Source organism: Convolutriloba macropyga, chromosome 2 (assembly GCF_964194025.1).
Source record: "Convolutriloba macropyga chromosome 2, txConMacr16.3, whole genome shotgun sequence".
NCBI lineage: Eukaryota > Metazoa > Xenacoelomorpha > Acoela > Convolutidae > Convolutriloba > Convolutriloba macropyga.
Window position 1 is genome coordinate 72,979,242 of NC_134469.1, and position 23,619 is coordinate 73,002,860.

The following is a 23,619-nucleotide window of genomic DNA, read 5'->3' on the forward strand; positions in this document are numbered from 1 at the left end:
AAGATGCAAAAAGTACAAGAATGTGTGAACTTTTGAAGGCAAGTAGGAGCTTAAACTAAAACAAAAATTGTTCGAAAGGTATCCACAAGATATGTGGAATTAATCGAGAGGATACTTTTGTAAGCTACCAACATTTGCCTGACGTTAGTCGGTCATGTTATCATAGCTGCGAAGCTGTAAGCTGAGTGGAGCTGCATTGCGGTGCTCTTGGTTTTTTCTCGTTTCGTCGTCTGGCGCTCTTTTCCGTTTCACATTTGTTCACACAGCAAAGCTGAAAGTCAAATTTTCTGAATGACTTTTTCCTCTCACTAACGTCGTTTGCGTGTGTGACGTCGTTTCTCATTCTCTCTCTAGTAAAGGTGTTAAGATCATTTGCCTGATTAGATGTTGATCATAGGTGACTTACAAACTCAATAAAATGACTTTGGCACTTTAAAACTTATGTTTAATTTAAATTAGTTTCAGGTCAAGGGATCTTATATGTGCAGTAAAGGTCCCTAATGAAAGGCTTCTGCGCAATGAATGTTAACACGCTTTATTAATTAATCGCTGAATGTTTCCTACCTAGTTTTTTGAGATGCGTCGATTTTTTTAGATTAGATTTGTATCTGTTTCTATCTCTATTATACGGCAGGCTAGTCTGTTCTTCCGCAGCTATTCAGGCAATATGCTGCCTATTTTAATTTTTTTAACGATGTATATGATCACACGCAATTTACGTTGTGCCTTGTTGCAGTTTACTCAATTGTTTCACAAATTGAGTTTCTACCATAGTTCACTTTGATATTTTGCTTATTTTTGATTTGTTTAGTTTGATTTTTTCCTGAAAACTGAAATATCCGCGGAACATAGCATTGTTTCCTTGCTCAACTATATCAGTGCAAAATTTCATCTTTGTTATCAAAGTTTGAGCTGATGTTAGCTGGTCAATGAGGTCTCTTGTGCTATTATGCTTTATTATAAAAAAAACCATTCTTTTTTCCGGAGTTATTTGGCGTAACACTTCAAAATCAGATAAAATTTTGAAAAAGACAAACAGGTGCGACAGAACTAATTAAATACTTGAGTAATGTTCTGCTCAAAGAATTTGATATCGAGCGAAAAGCAGAAGCCATTTTGGTACGTGTTTTAGAAAGCTAAATTTGAAAAGCAAGAAATGTATATCTGAGCGAATAATAAATACTTAGCTTTTAATGTCCATTAGAATGTCATTGTATTTCAGAAAAAAATGGCAACGTTAAATGCTACTCAACTTAAGGAGCAGGAGATGATATTGGATGAAGCAAAGGCAAATGTGGCGACTCAGGCAATGGAAATGAAAAGATGCCTTGTAAGTTAATTCTGCAGTTATCATTGTCTGAACTTGATAGATATTCAGTCGCAAAAGTTAAAAATTTAGCTGCTTGAAATGCTATTTGAATTCACTAGGGTCTAGATTTAAACCTAATAAAAGCTCCGAAGAGTCTGTTTTTAAAGCCCACATCTCCATAGCTTGTATCGTAATCATCTTAAACTTCAATAACTTTTCTGAACTGTTAAAACTTTTATTTCAAGAAGAAATATATAAGAATCAATAAAAGCAAAAACTTCATATTGGTCTTTTTTGAGAATACAAAACAATTAGGGTCTAAGATGAGATATTGAGCGAACTCCGCTGGTGATTTCAAGAACACGTGTTCTGGTTGTCGTCTCTCATAAACTACTTCCTATTGAACAGATAATCAATCACTAATATCGTAGTTTTAAGCTGGAGTGAGTCGTGCTTCGTTTGTTCGGGACTGTTTTTAATAGTTTTTGATTTATGAAGCTCAGAATTAAATTGTCCTAGGCGTTACAGCTCCGTCAACTAAAGATTTTCTCCGATCAACTCTAGTATGTCTTTGACTTTTTAATCTCAATTTTTCTACTTTCAGACTTTCTACTTCTTCAAATAGCCATCGTTCAATATTGTGGAAAATTGTCACCTTCATTTTTTTTCTACCCAATTTTTGTAAAGTAGCCTTGGATGAACACCTATTTCCCTAATACCTCTGATTTCCTGGTGTTGGGTGCATATTACAGTTACACACCACGCATATTGAAATTTTATACTTTTCAAACTGGTTTTCCCCATTGCTTCTATAATTTTGATCAAAACCAAGTAAAATAATCTCTGGGATTTTCACCAAGATAACGACTGTGACTGAGAGGATAAAAATTTTTGATTGGAAGCGAAGAAGTTAATCTCTTGGAACCTCGCAAAACCATCCTCTCACTCACTTCTTTTATTCGTCTGGCAATTGCTATCCTCTGCTGCTTTTGAGGCTTTCTTTGACATTTTTTTAATAGTTTGAAGTTGCTACCGTATTTTCTGTAAATTTTCAAGTTTTTATTTCAAGATAATGAACCAGGTAGAGTTTGCTTTAACTTGTCACCAGCTTCTTGCCTTTGTTTGCTCACTCGGTATAGATTTTTAACGATATGCAGCACTCTTATACCTTGTTAATTCGTTTTCGGATCCTTTAACACAATAAACAATGCCAATAGCCAGATTTGCTTTTCTGATTTCCTGTTTTCTGGTGGATCGCTCATCGGGTTCGTTACTGAGTTAATAATCAAATCGTGCCACAAGGTGAAATTTCCCTGCTGAGGAATTTATCGAATGCGACTTTGAACAATTTTGCTTTTTTTTCTTGGGCAGATAGATGCAAACTGTATCCAAACTTTGTGATCTTTTCCTTCGTCAGACGGAGCCTCTTCTTGATGTCCGTCCAATTTTCCAGTGACTTGTGCCATGAACTAATTCCAAGTAAACAGCCACTTTAGGGCATCCGCAGCTGCCCCCGATATTACAGTTAATCAGAAAGACCTATTTAATAAGTTTTTTTACAAAATTATGCAGACTTTAGAAAATAACATCTGTTCTTGAAGGTCAATGGAGCGCATCCACGTAGTTCTTTTTGCTTTAGAGGTTTCTATTACTTGATTGAACAAATTTGTGCATTAAGTGATCAAATAAGGAGAGGCAAAATAGCCTTCGTTTGACGCTCATGCGCTGTAGTCTCTTTGCTTTATCGTTTGTTGATACAACAGGTCACAACAGTGTACTTCGCGGCTATAACCCGGCAATCTGCCAGCTATATTTTTAAGTTACAAATTTTGAGCCTCTTTTGCTGTTTTATGTCAGCTGGATGCTTGTAACGATTGAAGATAAAATTTTAAGTGGGATTTTGCAGACCAATTTCTTCTATTTAACTGAGTAATGGGAAAATGAAAATGTTTAGGACAAATCTAAGTTGATGGATGGCCTAAAACATGCGTCTATAATGCTGTCGGAACTGAAGACCTCAGTGCTGGCTCCCAAGTACTATTACGAGTTGTACACTTGCATTGCTGATGAGATGCGACACTTGGAACAGTACCTGTTAGATGAATATAGGAAGGGACGAAGAGTGGAGGACCTCTACGAACTGGTCCAGTATGCTGGCAACATCTTACCTAGATTGTAAGTCAAACTGAATCCAAGTCTGGAATGGAGCTGTGTGTAGAATTGTATAGAGCATAGATAAAGCGTTTCTAAGATTTCCGGGTGTCTTGAAACGAGAAGGGCGACGTTTTCGGTGCTCCTTTAAAGGCATGTTTGCTACGCAATGCACACGTAACCTAAATTTGGAAATTCGTGCGCTTGCTCATACTTTTCTAGACGCCCGAAAATCTTAAAAATTTTGATCTTTGCTCAATCCAATCAAACAAATGCTGATTGAGCAAATGAATGTTTTGCACAAAATTGGTTCTTGAATTTGGCTGGTACTGGTACATGGTACATAATGTTTATTTATACCAGTTGCAAATGATTCGGTAATTCTTAATGTCTGAGAAATGGGTTGTGCTGGCTTAGTCAATCAAAGGAATATTCCTAGGCACGATAAACAACTGGCTAAGTGCAAAAAATTGCACTTGTGCTAGCTATTTGTAGCGAGGGACAAAGTCTTTTTTTGCGGAAAATGTCAATTGGAAATAAACATCATTTGGAAACTATAGGGGTTATTTATATGTGAACGGATTTATAAATTTTTACCTCGATAACAACTGTTATAAATAATTTGGGAAAAAAGTACATTTGGTTCATTTTAATTTCAATTGCGAATTCTTGATACTCATGCTCGGGACCACGATGTTCTTATATGGTTGGCAGATGATGATTGCTATTCATGGACAGTGTGGTTATAGGTATTTGTTGGTGACAGTAGGAGTTGTATACATTCAGACAGAAGAGCAACAACAGGAGTCTCAACAGCAACAACAGTCCTTTGTCAGGGACATTTTGAGAGACATGGTCGAGATGTGCAGAGGCATCCAACACCCTCTCAGAGGACTCTTCTTAAGAAACTACCTGATACAGACCACTAAAAACATTTTGCCAGGTAAATAGAAGATAGGAAATGCCTACATATTCGGTAGCAAATCAACAGCCTTTACTTTCACAAATTGAGAAATAGACCAGAGGCATCGGCCTTTGAAAAGCAGGACTCTCTGATATATTTTTCTAATCTTGAGAGGTCATGCTTTCCACTATTTGTGGTACTCAACTTTAGGAAATTTGCCAACAATGGCTCAGATTGCGGCTGCAAATGAGAATCTTGGCCTGGGAATGAATGGCGATGATACCTCGAACTCCCTCTCTCAAATGCCGGGAACATCAGTACATGACTCCATCGACTACATTCTCATGAACTTTACGGAGATGACGAAACTTTGGGTGCGCATGCAGTACCAAGGTCAGTTGATGCAGTCAATAAGAACTGATCGCAAAAAAATAAGTTGACGTTCAATGAAGCTTGGCAAAGTGTCAGCTATTCGCATATAGCTAAACAAAGCATCAGATTCGGGTTTTTTTGAATAGAACTAGAATTGAGATTTTGAGTAAAATCGAGACCGGCAGCGTAGTTTTACGGGTTGTGTGAAGTCATTTATGATATCCTGAGCGTATTTAAGAGCTAATTGCTCCCGAGTTTTAGAACGGTTGCTCAAATTAACCTCAACGAATAAATTAAATGGCTCGTTTTTATAGCTGGGGCTATTATTGGCCTTCTCTTGGTTTTTTACAATTCAAAGAGTTTTTACAATTCAAAGAATTTGAATTGTATTGGGGCTCTTTTTTCTCACTTTTTCCTGATTTTTGAAGTCAAATTGGAGTAGTGATCTGGGCACGCCGAAACAGGAAGTGGAGCGAAAAAGCGAGTGGTTTTGGGGCGTGAAATTTTTGGCTCTAAATTTAAAGTAAAGTAGAGTGAGAAAACGATATTTGAACAAAAATTAGTTTTCTCGCTGGTGATTTTTTGTTCACATGCGGCAATTTCACCTTGATTTTTTTACTGTTTTTTCGATTTTTTGGATCGCATTTTTTCTAAACGGTTTTTCCAATCCATTCATAATTCATTCTGGGCCTAATTTTTTGTATGAATCAAATTTTCATTTCTGGTGTATGGTTTTTTCACATTCGGCTCTTTGACATTGATTTTCTGTTTTTTTTCAAAATTTTTTTGATCCGTTTTTTTTAGAAATGGTTTTCCCAATTCACTCATAGTTTGTTCCATGTCTAGTTTTAATAGCCGCAGAGCGATAGCTGGAGCTATTTTTGGCCTTCTCTTGTTTTTTTGTTTCGTCGTCAAGATTTTTGTTACGACCATATGACGTCACAACCACTTTATTTTATTTAATTGCTCTCAAACGAAGTTTATAACAATTATATTAGTCCTGTCGGTCTTTTTTATGCAATTTTTCGCTCGACCGATTTTCCGTCTGAAGATTTTAACTTTCCGTCCTCAAAAACGGGATAACTAGGTATCGTCCAACGGGTATTAAATGATCTTAGAGCTTTTCAGCTCTGTTTCAGCTCAAAATGTTTTGAAGACTTATGGTGTGACGGGTGGTTCTTAGAGGTTGAAGACACCCCCACTGTTGACCCTGTTGACCCCCACCGCGCTGTTGCCCCATCGAACTCATGCCCCCCTCCCTCCACGTCAGCCCCTCGGTGCAACCCCCCCCCCCCCCCCGGCTACGTTCGAGCAACCGATCGCTAAAAACAAGCAATTTTATACTAGTTTTCACATTTTTTTAAGTTTTTTGAAAATTTTTGTCATTTTAGACAAAATAGGTTACTTTTTAGTTTCTAGTGGTAGTGGAAGGGTTTCAACATTTTAACATCACGAATTTTAGCATTTTTTCAAAACGTGCAAATTTTTTCATTTTTGACATTCATTTTTCCTTATTCACGTCTTTTAAGACGCAACGGCCACAAAACGTCCTTAAGGATTTAATGATAAGTTACCGAAAAAGTTTTATTTGCCATGGAATAGCTTCCATTTTTTAATATGACAAATTTTAATGATTTTTTATTTAACTTGCATTTTCAAGTTTTTTTTGAAAATGTTTGTCACTTTTTAGGTTTCTCCAGTCACAAGAGCCGAGGAACCTCCTCTAGGATTTAAAAATAGGTTGCTGTTTATTTTCTAAATGTAATGGAATATTTTTCAAGATTTAAACATCACGAATTTTAGCATGTTTTTTGGACAAAATTGGCAATTTTTTTAAAAATTTTTTTGACATTTATGGTCGTTGTTCAGGTTTTTATTGAGCCTCAGGGGGTCAGAAAACCTCCGATATGGTTTGATGATACATTACTGGTAAACTTTTCTCGGTCATGGAACAATTTTCAACTTTTTAATATCACAAATTATAACAATTTTGTTTATTAATAGCCGCACAGCGATAGCTGGGGCTATTATTGGCCTTATCTTGGTTTTTTTTTATTTCGTCGTCATGGTTTTTGTTACGACCATATGACGTCACAGCCACTTTTTGTTCATTCGTTCATGCAATTTCAACCGAATTGCATGCGTGACGTCATTTTTCGCTCTTAGTGGAGCGAGTTTTTTTATTCATTCGCGTGATTAAATTTTTGGTCACACTTGACTTACCTCACTCTCAAAAATGACTTTCTCACTTTGAAATTGACTTTTATTTACTTTAATTCAAAGAGATAAGGTCAAATGGGTATGTGTCACTCTAAATGAAGGTTATTAGAGAGCTGCTAATATAGGCAGCAATAACTTATACAGATTTTTAATCAAAATATAACAGATCAGCCTTCAATGAAAAGACAATTTTTTTGTCTGTCTTTTTTACTGTTTTTTTTTAGACTGCCGATCTACGAATCTATTGCGGCTATTTTCTGGCAATCTGCCAGCTATGTTATAATTTAGTTACGAATAGCTTCTAGATGTAATGGAATGTTCTCAAGATTTTAATATCAGAAATTTTGAAAAAATTCTTCTCCGGGTTCAACCATCATTACTGGCCAACGAAGCTTTTCAAGTCTTGCAGACGGGTTACTTGACATAACTCCAGAGACAAAAAATAGTTTTGAACATTTTCACTGGGAAATCTGGAAGCTTTTTTAAATTTTGCAATATTTTGCAATTTTTTAAAATATCAGTTTTTTTTTATTCATTTAATGATAAGGCTAGAAAACTAAAAGTTGCATAGTCCAATCAAGCTAAAACTAGCCTCACTAAACTGTGGCTAGCTGCGGACGAAGCCAACAACTCGCCGGTCGTTTGAAAGCAATTTGCTCGACGTTAGTCGGTTATGTTTGTTCCTTTCTTCATCTAATTTCAACTGAAACGCGTGCGTGACGTAATTTTTCGCTCTTAGTGGAGCGAGTTTTTTTGTTTATTCGCTTGATTAAGTTTTTGGTCACAAGTGACTTACCTGGCTCTCAAAAATGACTTCCTCACTTTGAAATTGACTTTTGTTTACTTTAATTCAAAGAGATAAGGTAAATGAATGTGTGCCACTCTAAATGAAGGTTATTTGAGAGCAACTGATAAAGGTAGCAATTACATGCAGATTCGTAATCAAAATTAACATCTCAGCGTTCAATGAAAAGATTATTTTTTCGGTATGTCTTTTTTACTTTTTTTGGACTGCAGATCTACAAAGCTATTGCGGCTATTTTTTTGGCTATCCGCCAGCTATGTTTTTCTGCAATTCAAAGAATTTGGATTGTATTCGGGCCCTCTTTAAAGATCTCTTCACATATTTTCATGATAGATGTTCTTGAACAAAGCTTGGGTCATTTATTAATTGCTCTCGATTGAAGTTTGAAGCAACTTGTGTTTGGGTTTTAGGCGAAGTTTTCGTCCGTTTTTGCGCTTTTGTTCTTGAAATTTATTTGACTTCTTGGATGACCTTTTCACGCTCAAGTTCATCTTTTATGATTGATCCAAGTTGCTCTCGTTCTGAAATAATTTTTCTTGCTATTATAAAAGGGATTGACAGCGATAAAGAATCAACTCCATTGTACATTAATGTTGAGATGTTGAACTAGAGGCCTGGAGTCCGGGTTTTTTTACGTACAAAAGTTTTCTGAGCTGCATCCTTTCTAGTTTAAATTATAAATTAACCGACTTCCGCGGCTATCAAGCGGCTATCCGCCGGTCGGCTATCAAGCAACCTTAAGCGGCTATCAAGCGACCTCCACCGGTCGCCTGATAGCCGTTCATCTGACGATAGTCGGTTTTTGTATCTTAAATAGAATTAAGTAATTTTGATCAAATTTCGTCTCTTTTTCTATGTTTTTTATTCCTATTTTTGCCTATTTCTTGTGCTTCTGAGATTTTTGCAATAGTTTTTCTGTTCAATAGTTAATGGAGAGCTGTTGAATGGGTATTGAAATTTATACAATGCTGTTTGTATAATATGATAAATTATACAAATTTGTAATTTTTTCAGGATTTTTGTTTTTTTAATTAACATTTAAAATGTCTAACAGTGAGTGATATGCAGAAAAAAATACAAGGGTTGTTTTAGAAAAATTGTTGTGCGGCAGTATTTAGCATTTTGTGGAGAGTTTCGCAACTGAAAATGTTTGCTGGTATTTTTGTTTTCTGGGTTTTCTCCGTTCGTAGCAGTTTTGTAGTTTTTTTCAAAGGAAAGTCGTTTTTACAGCTTTTGCGGCTTGAGGAGGAGTTTTGTTTGTTCATGGCTTGAATTTTGACTTCTTTTAAAATCACTGGCTGCTTTTTAATTGCTCTTGAACGAAAATCGAAGCAGATATTTTAAGTGTGTCTTGCAAGTTTTCCGCTTTACTGTTTTTGCGCTGTTATTGTAGAACCTTCTTTGTTTTCTTGAGTGAGTTTTTCGTGCTTGGGTTCTTCTTTGAGTGGTCTAGGTTGCTCTTTTTCTGAAGTAAAGTTTAGAGCTATTATAAAAGCAACTGCAAGTAGAGAATCAAATACATTGTTAGTGGTTAATTTGTGAGACTGAAATCCTAGAGGTCATGATGTTGAACCCCTGTTGATTTTTTGCACCCATCAAACATCTAATCTGTGCCCTCTAAAAATTCAATTGCCCCTCCTGTTGATCGAGAGAAGTTCATTCGACGCTAGTTTATGTTTCTTCAAGTCAAATTTGAAAAGTTATTTTTGTCACGCCAAATCAGGAAGTGGAGTGAAAAAAAGGATGAATTTTGTGCAAGAAAACGGACCAAAAAATTTTTTGCAAGTTTTTTTTATACACATGCGGCAATTCTACTTGATTTTTCAACTTTTTTAAAGTATTTTCATCGATAATCCTACGTTTTTCCAAATATAGTCCTAGTCATTTCTATGTCTGTTTTTGTTTAGTCAATGAAAATTCATTTAACGGTGATTAACAGCAGGAGAGCGATAGCTGGGGCTACTTTTGTCCTTCTTGGTTTATTTTACAGTTTATACATTTGATTTTTTTGGGTCCATGTTTTTTAACGATCTATTCACAACTTTTCATGATTTTTTAACTCCAATTGAAGTGGCGATTTTGGTCTCGCAGGTGCCTTTTTCACGCTTGACTTGATGTTTTTTCCTAATGTTTTAGTCCTTTCTGAGTCTAGGTTTTTTTATGTAATTAAACTTATTCGAATTTTAGGTCAGGACCTGTCGTGCAGTTTTCAATCGTCGAGATGTTTGTTACAACCGTATGACGTCACGATTATTTCAAACCTGCTTTTTCATTCATTCATGCAATTTTGATTGAAGTGGTTCCGTAACGTTGCGTCTTTTTTCCTGTTTGTGAAGTGAATTTACTAAATTAAACTTTTGATCACTCTCTAAAACAGTTTTCATCAGTGTCAAAACAACCTTTCACTTTGATTCAAGGAGATAGGCTCAACTGAGTGTGCCTTACTTTACTTGGAGGTTGTTTGGGAGCAGCTAATAGAAATAGCAATCAGTTAAACGTTCGCCTATCAAAATATAACAATAAATAGAAGAGAAATTTCGTTTTGGTCGTATTTTTTTTACCGCAGACCCACGGAGTTATCGCTGCTGCTTTCTTGCAATCTGCCAGCTGTATATCAGGACTTTTCTGCCATTTTTGTAATTCAAACATAGAACTTTATTGGGTCGCTGTCTTTTAAGATTTGTTCACTTTCATGATTTTTGAAGGCAAATGAAAGTGATATTCTTGTCACACCGGAGCGGGTGGAACCAAAAAGCAAGGGGTTTTGCAGCTTTCATTCCGTCGCTCGAATTTCAAAATAGATTGAGGAAACGGCGTTTTAACAAAAATGCTCTTCTCGCTAGTGCTTTTTTTCTCATGCGGTCGGATTTGAAAATTGATTGTACAATCCATTCTAGATCTAATTTTTGGATTAGTCGATAGAAATTTTGAAAGAAAATTAAAATATAGTCTGGACTTGTCCTGTTATGCTTTTTTGTCATCTGACGTTCTTTCATTTTACATGTGTTCACTCAGCAATGCTGAATTAGTCAAATTGCTTGAATAACTTCTTTCTATCACTAACGGATTTTGCGCGTGTGGCGTCATTTCTTACTCTATTCAACAAAGGTTTTTGGGTCATTGCGTGATTAGATTTCCATCATGCGTGACTTTCCTCACTCAAAAAGTGTCACTTTTAATGAAATTGCACTTAAAAAAACTTATATTTAATTTTGATGATTAAGGTCAAGAAGCTAATTTGTGTACTAAAGGTCCCTTATAAACAATTTATCCAAAAAATTTTTTTCTGTAAGTTTTTAAGCGGCTTCGACAACTTTTTAAAACTCATTTTGGTATCCTTCTATCTGTATTCGACGGCCCGTAAGTCTGTTTTGCATCTGTTCGGGCAATCTCTCGGCTTTGTTTTTTTTCGCGCAGCATCTATTTTTGCATAGCATTAACAGCCTGTTGTGCATTGTTTTTTGCAGGTCATACGAAGGATAGACAGATGAGAGAACAAGAGAGAAGAGATCTGAAGCAGTTGGTAGGAGCCAATCTGTATGCTTTGAGTTCTCTTGAGAATCTACATGTGGACATGTACAAAAACAAAGTTCTGCCAATCATTTTGGCACAAGTTGTCAACAGCAGAGATGCATTGGCTCAAGAGTACCTGATGGAAGTCATTATTCATGTAAGTCTAGGTTTCATTTAGTCGAGAGGTAAGGTTGGTGTGTAATTTTGATAGATCAGCGTTGAAAGGCAATTTTTCACCTAAAATTTACCCACTTTTTATAATGAGCCCTTCTGCTATTACAGCGACCATTATTCAGGCGCTTTCCTTTTTGGACGAGATTGGCATTGATCAGGCATTTAAGCATGGCACCTGACAATGAAAATAGTATACTATGGTAAATGAAAAATGTGCTCGACATCTACAATGACGTTTTGCTGCTAAACAGTTTCACATTCATTTCACCAAATTTCCCAATAGGAACCAGAAGTTAAAATGAACTGAAAAACGAATGCGAATTTTTAATTGACGATTTTAAGACGGATACACTTTGGAAAGATATTAAATTCCAGAAAAAACACTTACACATTATTACACTATTTATGATCAATAATTTATCATTCCTTATTGTTCCAACCCCATTTTTGCTTCAAAACATCTTAAAAAATTGATCTGAAGTAGTCAAAAAATTTGCTTCTGATTTTTAATTTGATTTTAATAGCCGCGTCAGCCTCTCAAGGGGTATTATTTAGGTGCGCTCCATTTTTTAAATTTGAAGACTTTGAATTATATTATGCTCTGCCTGCTTTAAAAATGTGTTCACACTTGAGTTTCTGTTCTTTTGAACGAGACGTCAAATTGTAGTCGCGGTTAATTGCTCTCAAACGAGGTTTGATGCAATTATATTAGTCCTGTCGGTCTTTTTATAGCTGCGAAGCTGTATGCTGAGCGGAGCTATATTGCGGTGTTGGTTTTTTTACAATTCAAAGAATTTGAATTGTATTGGGGCGGTGTTTTTTTAAGATCTGTTCACACATTTTCATGATTTTTGAAGTCAAATCGGAGTAGTGATTTTGGTGAGGAAATTTAAAGGAGTGAGAAAACGGTGTTTAAACAAAAATTCTCTTTCTCGCTAGTGGTTTTTTCACATGCGGCAATTTTTTCACTTTTTTGGATATGATTTTTTTCTAAATGGTTTTCCCAATCCATTCACAGTCCGTTCTAAGTCTAGTTTTCTGTTTAGTCAATGAAATTTCTTTGAATTGTACGTGAGGACTTTTGCTGCTATGTTTTTTATTTCGTGACGACCATATGACGTCACAACCCCTTCAAATCTGATTTTTGTTTAGTCGTTAATGCAATTTCAACTGAAGTGCATGTGTGACGTCATTTTTCGCTCTTAGTGGAGCGAGTTTTTTGTTCATTCGCTTGATTAAATTTTTGGTCACATGCGGCGTTTTGATATTGATTTTCTGTTTTTTTCTTATTTTTTTGTTCTGATTTTCTTAAAATGGTTTTCTGAATTCACTCATTGTCCATTTTTTCGTCATCTGACGCTCTTTTTTCGTGTTACATTTGTTTTCGTCATCTGACGCTCTTTTTTCGTGTTACATTTGTTCACACACCAAAAAGCTGTGTGTTTTTTTCGTCATCTGACGCTCTTTTTTCGTGTTACATTTGTTCACACACCAAAAAGCTGTGTGTTTTTTTCGTCATCTGACGCTCTTTTTCCGTGTTACATTTGTTCACACACCAAAAAGCTGAAAAATTCAAATTTTCTGCGTGACTTCTTCCTCTCACTAACAGCGTTTGCGCGCGTGACGTCATTTCTCACTCTCTCTAGAAAAAGTATTAAAGGCATTTGCGTGATTAGATTTTAACAAGCTTTATTAATTTATTGCTGAATGTTTTTTACCTAGTTTTTTTAGCGGCGTCGATTTTTTTTTTCAATTTAGATCTGTATCTGTTTCTATCTCTATTATATGGCACGCAGGTCTTTTTTTCGCAGCTATTCCGGCAATCTGCCGGCTATGTTTGCGATTTTTCGCTTGACCGGTGTTTCGTCTGACCCATTGGAATTTTCGTCCTCAAAAACGGGATAAACAGGTAGCGCCCAGCGAGCATTAAGATCTCTTAGAGCCTTTCAGCTCTCTAGGCTCCAAGTATGCGTTTCACAGAAACTCTTTTGGAGACCTATATTTATTGTGTGAAGCGCTGTTCTTAGAGGTTAACCCCCCCCCACTGTTGCCGGTCCTTTGAGAGCAATTCGCCCGAAGTTAGTCGGTTATGTTTTTAGTTACAATGTAGTGAAAGGAGATAAAAGAGGGTGATATTGATGTGTGAAATTTATTGTGAATACTTTTAAAATGAATGAAAATTTGCAAAAAAGCAGTAAATGTGTTCTAACGGTTTTAACAATTCTGACACTCACTTTGTTTTTCATTTTTTACCTGTCAATCAATCTTGTTAACGAAAGTTACTCTTGGCTCTATAATGAATTTTTATTAAGAATCTATTTTTATTTATAATAGTCTTTACGAGTCTAGTTATTTTCTAGAAAATATAACTGTTTTAATTACTTTGACCTTACTTTTTAAAAAAGGTATTTATTTCTCTTTTTGCTAGTTTTTGTTTTTCTCTCAGAGGTCTCATTGGCTCTATATTGAATCTTTTTTGAGTCTTTCAGACGCTTGTTCTCAAAAATACGAGCGTCCCAGTGTAGTAGCTTTCGATTTTCCTAGTGTATTAGCTGTTTTTGTTCTGTCAGTTTGGCAGGTATGACAGGTCTCATTGGCTCTGTAATGAATCCTATTATAGTCAATTTGATTGTTCTGTATATGAAATGATTTGAACAACGTTTTCACGAATCGTTTTCAAAAACTATTCCTTTATTATTTCTACTTTAAACCCCTAATGTAGTTCCGTCTTCGGTCCTCTCTCTCTCTCTCCCTATTCTAGTTAGTGACAGGTCGCATTTTCTATTAAATGATGCACAATGGATGCTTCTCAACCGTTTTCAGATCAGGTCTGTTGGCTTTAATAAATCATGATTGGGACTTTTTAAATATTTCAAATCATTTCGGCTTCAATGTTTTCAAAACATCGATTTTTCTTGGCCCATTTTTAGTTTTTTGTGTACTATCTTTTAGTCTCTTTATTGAATGGTCTTATTTTCTCTCTAATGGCGCAAATTTTTCCAGTTTACGGAGGTCCTAAATTGTTTTTTTCTAAAACTTGATTCTAACGATCTATTGTGGTATAGTTTTTAGTATCTATCCCAAAATCTGATTTTTAATTGCTCTCAAACGAAGTTTGTAGCAATTATATTAGTCCTGTCTGTCTTTTTTATGCGATTTTTCGCTTGACCGATTTTTCGTCTGAGGCTTTTGACTTTTGTCTTCAAAACGGGATAAACAGGTAGCGCCCAGCGGGCATTAAGTGCTCTTAGAGCCTTTCAGCTCTGTTTCAGCTCCAACTGTTTTGGAGACTTAAACTTATGGTGTGAAGGGCGGTTCTTAAAGGTTGAAGACACCCCCACTGTTGACCCCCCCCACTATTGCCCCCACCCCCACCTCTCTGTTGCCCACCCCCGCCCTTCCCGTCAGCCCCCCCCCCCCCCCGGTGCACCTCCCCCCTCCCCGGTGGCTACTGATGAACAACCGATCGCTAAAACCCGAAATTTTATACTAATTTTCACGTTTTTTTCAAGTTTTTTTGAAATTTTTTGTCAGTTTTTAGGTTTCTCCAGCCTCAAGGGCCGAGGAACCTTCTCTAGGGTTTGACAATATGTTACTGTATATTTTCCAATTGTAATGGAATGCTTTTCAAGATTTCAACCTCACGAATTTTAGCATTTTTTCAAACAAAATCTGCTGTTTTTCAATTTTTTGACATTTATGGTCGTTATTCAGGTTTCTCAGCCTAACAGAAAATCTCCGTTAGGGTTTGATAATAAGCTACTGGAAAATCTTTTTTGGTGATGAATTAGTTTTCAACTTATCACAATTTTTAGCAGTTTTTTATGCAACTTGCAATTTTTTCATGTTTTTGAAATTTATCAAGAGCCACATAACGTCCTCTAAGGTTTGATAATAGATTGGCGAAAAGTTTTTTTGACAGTTATTGTCATTATTAAATTTGTCCTCACCCAGGGGCCAGAAAATTTCCTTGAGGGTTTGATAATAAAGTAATGAAAAATTTTCAGTGAGCATGAATAGTTTTCAACATTTTAACATCACAAGTTCAAGCAATTTTTTGATAAAACTTGAAGTTTTTTTTCATTTTTTTTGAAAATTTTGTCATTTCTTAGGTTTCTCTAGACTCAATAGCCAAGCAACCTATGGGGTTTCGTTATAGGTCATTTCATAGCTTCTAGATGTAATGGGATGTTTTTCAAAATTTTATTATCAGCAAATTTTAGAAAATGTTTGTAAATTTCAAGTTTTTTGAATCTTTTTAAGTTTTTGTTTTTTTTCTGGAACCGTGGTCCTGGGGATCTTCTCCAAGGATTGATAATAACCTGTTGCATAGTTTTTAGAACTAATGGATTGGGTACAAATTTTTTAATGACTCCAGCTTTAGCAGTTTTTTGATAAATTTAATTTTTTTTTTCAAATTTTCAGAAAATTATTATGTTCCAAGTTTATGGTTCTTTATGAGCCCGTGAAACTATTTAAAGCTTGAAATTGGGATAATGGATAGTTTATTGAGACAATGGATTGGTTTTGAAGATTTTAATATCTTGAATCTTAGCAACATTTTGTTAAAATTTGCGGTTTTCAAAATTTTTTGACTTTTTTTTTACTTTTCCGAGTTTAACGATTATTACTGGCCAACGAAGCTTTTCAAGTCTTGCAGATAGGTTACTCCAGAGACAAAAAATAGTTTTGAACTTTTTCACTGCAAAATCTGAAAGCTTTTAAAAAAATTTTAATTTTTTTGCGAATTTTTAAAATATCAGTTGTTTGATTTATTTACTAACAAGGCTAGAAAACTAAAATTTGCATAGTCGAATCAAGCTAGAGCTAGCCTCACTAAACTGTGGCTAGCTAGTGACAAAGACAACAGCTCGCCGGTCGTTTGGGAGCAATTCGCCCGACGCTAGTCGGTTATGTTTGATTGTGTGTTTCAGTAACATTGACGTAACTGATTTTTCCATACATTAGTAACTATCGGTTTTTGCGATGTGTTGTCCTCTTACTGTCTTTTTTGTTGTGGTATTCTTGAATGTTTTTTTGCTTTTTTAAGTCCCATAGTCTGAAATTTGTTTAGGATGATGTTTTAGGACCCTTTAACTATGACAACCTTATGCATCTGAAACAAAAGATTTTTATTTGTATATTTTCGTGTATATTGGTTTATTAATTGTTTAATATGAAATACTTAATATAAATAAAGCGATAATTTGGTCTTTAGATTGTTCAATTTTTTTAGTTGTAGTCGAGGACTTGTGCTGTCATTCGTGTTAGTAATTATCTGGTCACCCATGATTTCCTGCAGTTGCCAACTGATTATCCCCCGTTTTTCTTTCAAGTGTTTATGTTTACTGTGAAATACTCACCACAATTGAAACTCATCTGCAAGAAGCTTTTAGAACAAATTATTTGAGATTACAACAACCAGGCAATTGCGTTTAATTAAAGTTTTCTAGTATTATTAATAGCCGCCGTCAGCCTCTCAGCGGCTATTATTTAGGCGCTCTCCGTTTTTTACTACTCGGAGAGGAGTATTGGTGGAGCGTCTTTTTTATCAATAATTTTTTGGAGTGTATTAAAAACAGGATGCAAAAGTCAATGCCGCACGCGAAAACTAAGCGTTTAGGTGAGACGGTTGAACAAATTTAAGAGCACAGAGTGTGATTTTCATCCATATCGCGTTTCTGAGAGAGCGAGAAAAGTAGGTACAAAGAAAATTTTTGCTAAGCGAGCTAATTATTTTGATCACGTGCTGCTTTTTTGAAGCAACTTTTTAAATTTTTTCCTTTTTTTGGTAAAGTGGTTTTTTGAAATCATCTTAACACGTTATTGTGCAATTGGGAGTCTTTTTAATAGCCGCACAGCGATAGCTGGGGCTATTATTGGCCTTCTCTTGGTTTTTTTTTATTTCGTCATGATTTTTGTTACGACCATGTGACGTCATAGCCACTTTTTGTTCATTCGTTCACGCAATTTCAACTGAATTGCATGTGTGACGTCATTTTTCGCTCTTAGTGGAGCGAGTTTTTTTGTTCATGCGCGTGATTAAATTTTTGGTCACACTTGACTTACCTCACTCTCAAAAGTGACTTCCTCACTTTGAAATTGACTTTTTTTACTTTAATTCAAAGAGATAAGGTCAAATGGGTGTGTGTCACCCTAAATGAAGGTTATTTGAGATCAGCTAATAGAGGCAGCAATAACTTATACAGATTTTTAATCAAAATGTAACACATCAGCCTTCAATGAAAAGACGATTTTTTTTGGTCTGTCTTTTTTACTGTTTTTTTTAGACTGCCGATCTACGAATCTATTGCGGCTATTTTCTGGCAATCTGCCAGCTATGTTTGGCCATTTTAATCTTATATGATTGTTTTATATGCAATCTTGAGCTAATTTTGTGATTTCGACGTTTTTGAGACTCTTTTGAACGATTTCTGCACTCTTTTTTCAGTATCTGGATTTACAAAATTGTTTTAATTGAGCTTTTCTGCTTAATTTCTGTTTTTAACGTATTTGACGTTCTTCTGACTTTCAGTATAAATGTTCTGCATTTTTATTTTTGAGCGTTAACTTACAGTTGTTGACAGGCTTATGGTCTTTAAATCCAACCAATTAAAGGTTTGATAGCACTTTTTTTTAAGTAAAACAAAGTAATTATTTCTGCAGTACTTCTAATTTTTTGTTTTTGCTCACGTTTTGTGTGTCATAGTGTGTTTGGGTGGAGGGTAGGTCAATAAATCAGCAGGGACGGCTTTTTCAGGTGTGTTGGTAACAATTCATTGAGACCTTGAGGTTGTCAGCAAAGTTGACTTAATAATATTGGCAGATTTTTTAGGGTTTGTTCTTTTTGCTCGATTTTTCTCCTTTCTCGAGATGTATCGTTGGTTAGATTTATTCTATCGTTTGATAGTCAATTGCTGAGAGGGGTTAATTTTTATCAAACAATCTATCATACACAATGCTTCTGGAAATGCAACTTTTAAAAGTTTTTTTCCAAGAAAACTTATTCATAATTTTTCCCTGCTTTAATTATTTTGGTTGTTTCAAATTGCATAGTATAAGGTTAATAGTTGTACCAGTTGGTGGTTGAATTTTTTTGGAAGTTTAATTCGTTACTTTGAGTCGACTCCGGAGTCTTCCGGCTATGTTTTTTAATTTGCTTTACCTTTTGATCGCGTTTTTCGTTTTACATAAGTCACGATTTCCACGTTTGACTTACTTCCCTAACTGTTTCAACTGAATGGTTTTTAAATTCTTCCACGCATTGAAATACGCAATGTGATGTATACTGTCAGAGTCAAAAGAGCAAAATCAGAAGAGACGGGATAAACCGATAAAGCCCGGTCATTAAGTCAGTGCATTAGGTTATCAAAGTTTATTAGAGCGATTGCTAGCTGACATAATTATTAAGCTTATTAGCTTTCAGTTGAAATGCTGAATTATGTATAGTTTTAGAATCCAACTGCTACTGCAAACCGATTAAGAGCACATTTTTTGAAACTTAGGAAAAAAGTCGTTCAATTTTTATCTTTGCTTTTTCTGTGTCAATCCCGATGTGCGTCAAGCCCGTCAACGGCGGCTATTTTCCGGCAATCTGCCGGCTATGTTTAGGTGTTGTTCTATTGGCATTATGAAACTATTTTTCTAAGAAGCGATTGCAGCTGTTTTGTGGCAACCTACTAGCCGTATTTTAATTGTGGCTATTCTGACTTCCGGTTGAACTTTACTGAGGCAAATGCCTGAGTTGGAACAGGTGATGTGCTTCGCAGAGCAAACCGCGATTGGCCTCTTTTTCAAGACATTTTGTCACATCTATACTACAACTACAACTGTATCTGCGTTTTCATTCCCAAGTATGGTTTTCCAAAGTTGCTGGTTCTTTTAAAAATACGTTTATAGGTATTTCCGGACGAGTTTCACCTGGCAACACTTCAAGTGTACTTGGAGGCCTGTTCATCGCTGCACGAAGATGTGGATCTGAACTCCATCATAACTACTCTTATCTCTCGTCTCACTCAAATGGCCAACGAGGAGCAAGGTGGCATTGGCATCCCACCTGAGCTGCAACTCTTCTCTGTCTTCTCGGAGAAAATTCAACAGATCATAAAAGTACGATTTGTAGTATTTTTGGTTAATATTTTTGGGCATTGATAAAAATTTTAATTTAACTGTTTCCAGTGAAGTGAAACTTACAAAATTGGCATTTTTTTCCACGCTTATAATGGGCAACGGCTATTTTATTTGCTTTTCAAATCTCTTTTAAGGAGAATGTCAATGTTACAGCACGCGTTCCTTGATTGCAAACACACGCGCAGTGTGTAGGAAATAAACACCTTTGGAAAAAAAACGACCTAATTTTAGATGGGAAATGAACCCTCGAGGAAATTAACCGCCATTTTAAAATTCAGTTTGTCTTGATAATTTGTTCGGTTGTGATAATTTCATTTCAAGTCCCACTGGCCACACGCTCTTTAAGTACTCAAGTGTTTTATTACCTATCTAAAATTAACTTTTTTTCGTGGGGTTTTCCGAAGCCGCAAGCTCAATAAACAAAGAATTTTTTGTGTGCCGGGTGTAAGAAACGGATACAATTTAGTTACCCTCGCAAATGTTACTAGTGCATTATGTTCCTGGTGTTTCTGGTACAAACAAATATTTAAATTGTATTGTTGATTTAGTGTAATGAATATACAATCAAAGTAAGAAAACTTTTTCAAAAGTCTAAGAGAAATGAAAGAATGGCAAGCTAAAATTTTTGCTAAAAAGTTCCTTAAAAACTATATTATTGGTTCCTTAGACATAAAAAACTATATTTTTGGCTGATTGGAGCCATCGATATTTGTAAGCTGTATACTGCCGTTTAACTCCAAGAAGTGTTTTTTGGTTTTCAAGTTTTTTAGACACATAGGAAGTCCTTTTCCCTGCATTAACCCAACAAACTCTTTTTGTTTATCTTCCTCACAAAGGCGCCTAAAAACGATTCATAGGGGGTCAATGGTGTCCTTTCGGAGCGCATATGATATTTGAAAATATATAAATTATGTAAATGTCCTTTTTTATTATGCGTAATCCGTAAACAATTTATATTGTATTATATATATTTATATATATATATATATATATATATATATATATATATATATATATAAAACGAAATTAGAAGAAGCGGGGTAAACCAATGAAGACCGTAGATCAAGTCATCAGAGTATATGCTACCAACGTTAGTCAGGGTTTAACTTAGTCGGTTAATTTAGCACGCTTTTGTATGTTCTGAGTATCAAACGAAGAAAATTAAACTAATTTTTCTGAAAAGTTGTAGTAGCTAATTGGACAATTCTGTATTATTGCAGACGTTGCCAAAGACGCCGATTGAGAAGATCATTGGAATGCAGGCATCCCTCCTGTCTCTGGCCCTGAATTGCTATTCTGACAAACCAGAATATGTGAACATTGTTCTGGAAACGACCGCTAATATCTTCAACAATTTTCAGATTGAAAAGTTAGTTGCGGTTTTGATGAACGTGATTGGTGTGTATTCTGAGCGCGGTGGGCTGTACTATATGCTCATCTAGTTTTTTGTGTTTATTTTTACCCATGCAATGTTATAAGGGATATCGCTAGAATGCATGTCAGCCGTAGAAAAATTTAGCTAAAAGTGTTTTTTATCTGCGTATTTTAGAGGAGTTATCGAGGATTGTCATTTTTGGCAATTTTCGGGACAATTTGGGCACTTTTCCATCTAATTTTGGCGCGCAGCAGGATAGTTTCTAATTCCAGTGGCCAATATTTTTTTCCCAATATTAAAGCATGAAGAGCATTATTGATTTCATTTTTGTGCGAGGTCACGGTAGCTTCCATTTCGACCGGATTACAATTGATCTTGGCAGTTTTAGACAACTTTCAGGTAGTTTGTAGTAATTCAATAATTGTATGTAAATACATTGAATGCTCAATTACTCTTTCATTGAGTTCTTTCATTCGCAGTTATCGAGGAGTTTGTGGTTATCATTGGCTTTTTCGGCGCTTGTTTTAGTCTAATTTATGCGTTTCGATTATATCATTTTCTATTGCTGTGCCTTAAAATCACAAGCTGCGATTTCCAATTGTGACTCTTTGAGATACGTTTTTTCGACGAAATTTGGCACTCATTGTAATCATAATGGCTCAAATGAGATATCTGCTATATTTACTGTTTTGCTTCTTGATATTATGATACTTAATACGATACGACTCTTCTTGTGCTTATCGAAATTCTGCTGAGAGCAGTTCGCCTGAAGTTATTCGGTTTTGTTTAATTGGCGCCTTTATGTTCTCAGTGGGCTATTATAGCGCTCCTATTGCTTTGTACTTGTTCGAACAAAAATGTGATTGGTTCTATCCCATTTTGCCTTGGTTTACTCTTCTCTCATTGCGCTAAAAATATCTGATTAACAAGCAGGAGTATGTCTTACTACAAAATCCAATAAAAAATGCTTGCTTGTTCTGATTACACGCTCCTTAATTATCGTTTGTAGAAATGTTATGCCGGTGCTGTGACTGAGTGCTAAGGTATTAGAAATTTGAGTTACTGATTCCTTTAATTTTCTATTAAAGGCATTTTAATGCGGTTTTTGCTATTCCAAGCGGGAGTCAGTTGAAAAGCGTTCTGTTTTCTGCGCAAAGGTTTTTATATAAATTTATTGAAGCAATTGAACTGCAGTGGACAGGGATGATTAGTGAGTAACTTTAATCAGAGACATCCTATAAATAATTTTTCAATGTCTTTCAACCAATCAAACTTAACCCTTGTCATACATTTTTTCTGTTTTTCAATCCTAATTTGAGTTATGGGAATCAATGGTGGCTATTTTCCTTCAATCTGTCGGGTATGTTTTGTAATTACTCTTTAATTGCTCTCAAACAAAGTTTGTAGCATGTATATTAGTCCTCTCGGTCTTTTTTTAATGCTATTTTTTGCTTGACCGATTTTTCGTCTGACCCATTTGATTTTTCATCCTCAAAAGCGGGATAAACAGGTGGCGACCAGCTGCTGCGCTCACCTCACGCTCCTTCAATTAAGCTAAAGCTAGCATCACTATACCGTGGCGAGCTACTGACGAAGCCAAAGGCTCGCTGGTCATTTGAGACCAATTCGCCCGACGTTAGTCGGTTATGTTAATTAATTGAAATTAAACTTTTTAAGCATGAGAACTTGGTTTTGTGTAGAAGTTATCTCCTTCTAACCTTTTCCGCATCTTTTTTATATCAAGCGTTTTTGTCAACATTTACTTTTTCAAGGCTATCTTTTTTCTCTTACCCGTTGAAGGCAGTTCGAGAATTTTGGAGGGCCAAGTGTCTAAGATGGGATAAAACTTTTTTCTTTGTAAATACATTGAAAGCCATTGTACTGCTAATTGAATAGAAGCCTTAGCACTTACAGCTGAAAAGCAACTTTTTAAAAGTTTTAAAACTTGAAAAACAAGTTTTTTTAGAAGTTTTAAAACTTGTTAAGCACGTTTTATTGACCGTTAAAATTTCTTCAACAAGAGTTACAAAACAAAAACAAGACCTGCGAATCTACTGTAGACGTGACAGAAAGTGTCCGTAAAGTTATTTTAAACGAAACAAACCGTTTTTTTAATTGGTCGAATACTGAAATTTGTGTCGAATAGCCGATGCTTATGAACTGGCTCTCTTATTTTCTTATTCAATAAAAAAATTTGCTACCAACTTTAAAATTTTGCTGCACTTTGTGGTTAAAAATACAAGCTGAAGAAACCAATAAACTTGGTACTAGAGGTCCATTATTTAACGTTTCAATTTTCCAATATCCGATTTAACTATAACTTCTATGGTGCTATCAAATCCAATCAAATTAATTCTCATTTTTGTATAATTTTTTGGTTCCTTTCTCCAGTAAAAAATTGACAACTGCATCTTTTTTTTCTGTTTTACATTTGTCTCACTCATTATAAGTCGTAAGAATCAATCACCTTTCTTCTACAGAAATCTGTCGGTTATATTCAAATTAGCTGCTGAGGGATCTCAATCAGTAACAAAAATGGATTATGGTCGCTTCATATTTCAGTGCAGTCAAGTGACCCCAAGAGACCAGGATTCCATATTTAGTGAATTCTTATGTTTAATAGCCGCCGTCAGTCTCCCAAACGGCTGTTATTTAGGCGCTCTCCT

At 35.4% G+C, this 23,619-nt stretch overlaps 2 protein-coding genes across 3 annotated transcripts in view; one reads left to right on the top strand and one right to left on the bottom strand.

Annotated features, from left to right (window-relative positions):
* The window catches only part of LOC142334680 (uncharacterized), a 244,017-nt gene extending 241,160 nt beyond the window's left edge, over window positions 1-2,857 (bottom strand). For both annotated transcript variants that reach the window (XM_075382902.1, XM_075382903.1), the window contains exon 1: window positions 2,849-2,857. The gene's annotated coding sequence lies outside the window, so the exon portion shown is untranslated. The remainder of the gene's footprint in view (window positions 1-2,848) is intronic.
* Window positions 1,201-23,619, top strand: part of LOC142334681 (vacuolar protein sorting-associated protein 35-like) — a 43,015-nt gene continuing 20,596 nt past the window's right edge. Inside the window, exons 1-7 of the mRNA XM_075382905.1 lie at window positions 1,201-1,330; window positions 3,264-3,484; window positions 4,210-4,403; window positions 4,575-4,757; window positions 11,229-11,431; window positions 19,348-19,557; window positions 20,799-20,947. Of these exons, the coding sequence (XP_075239020.1) occupies window positions 1,229-1,330; window positions 3,264-3,484; window positions 4,210-4,403; window positions 4,575-4,757; window positions 11,229-11,431; window positions 19,348-19,557; window positions 20,799-20,947 (1,262 nt within the window). The 5' untranslated portion in view covers window positions 1,201-1,228. The remainder of the gene's footprint in view (window positions 1,331-3,263; window positions 3,485-4,209; window positions 4,404-4,574; window positions 4,758-11,228; window positions 11,432-19,347; window positions 19,558-20,798; window positions 20,948-23,619) is intronic.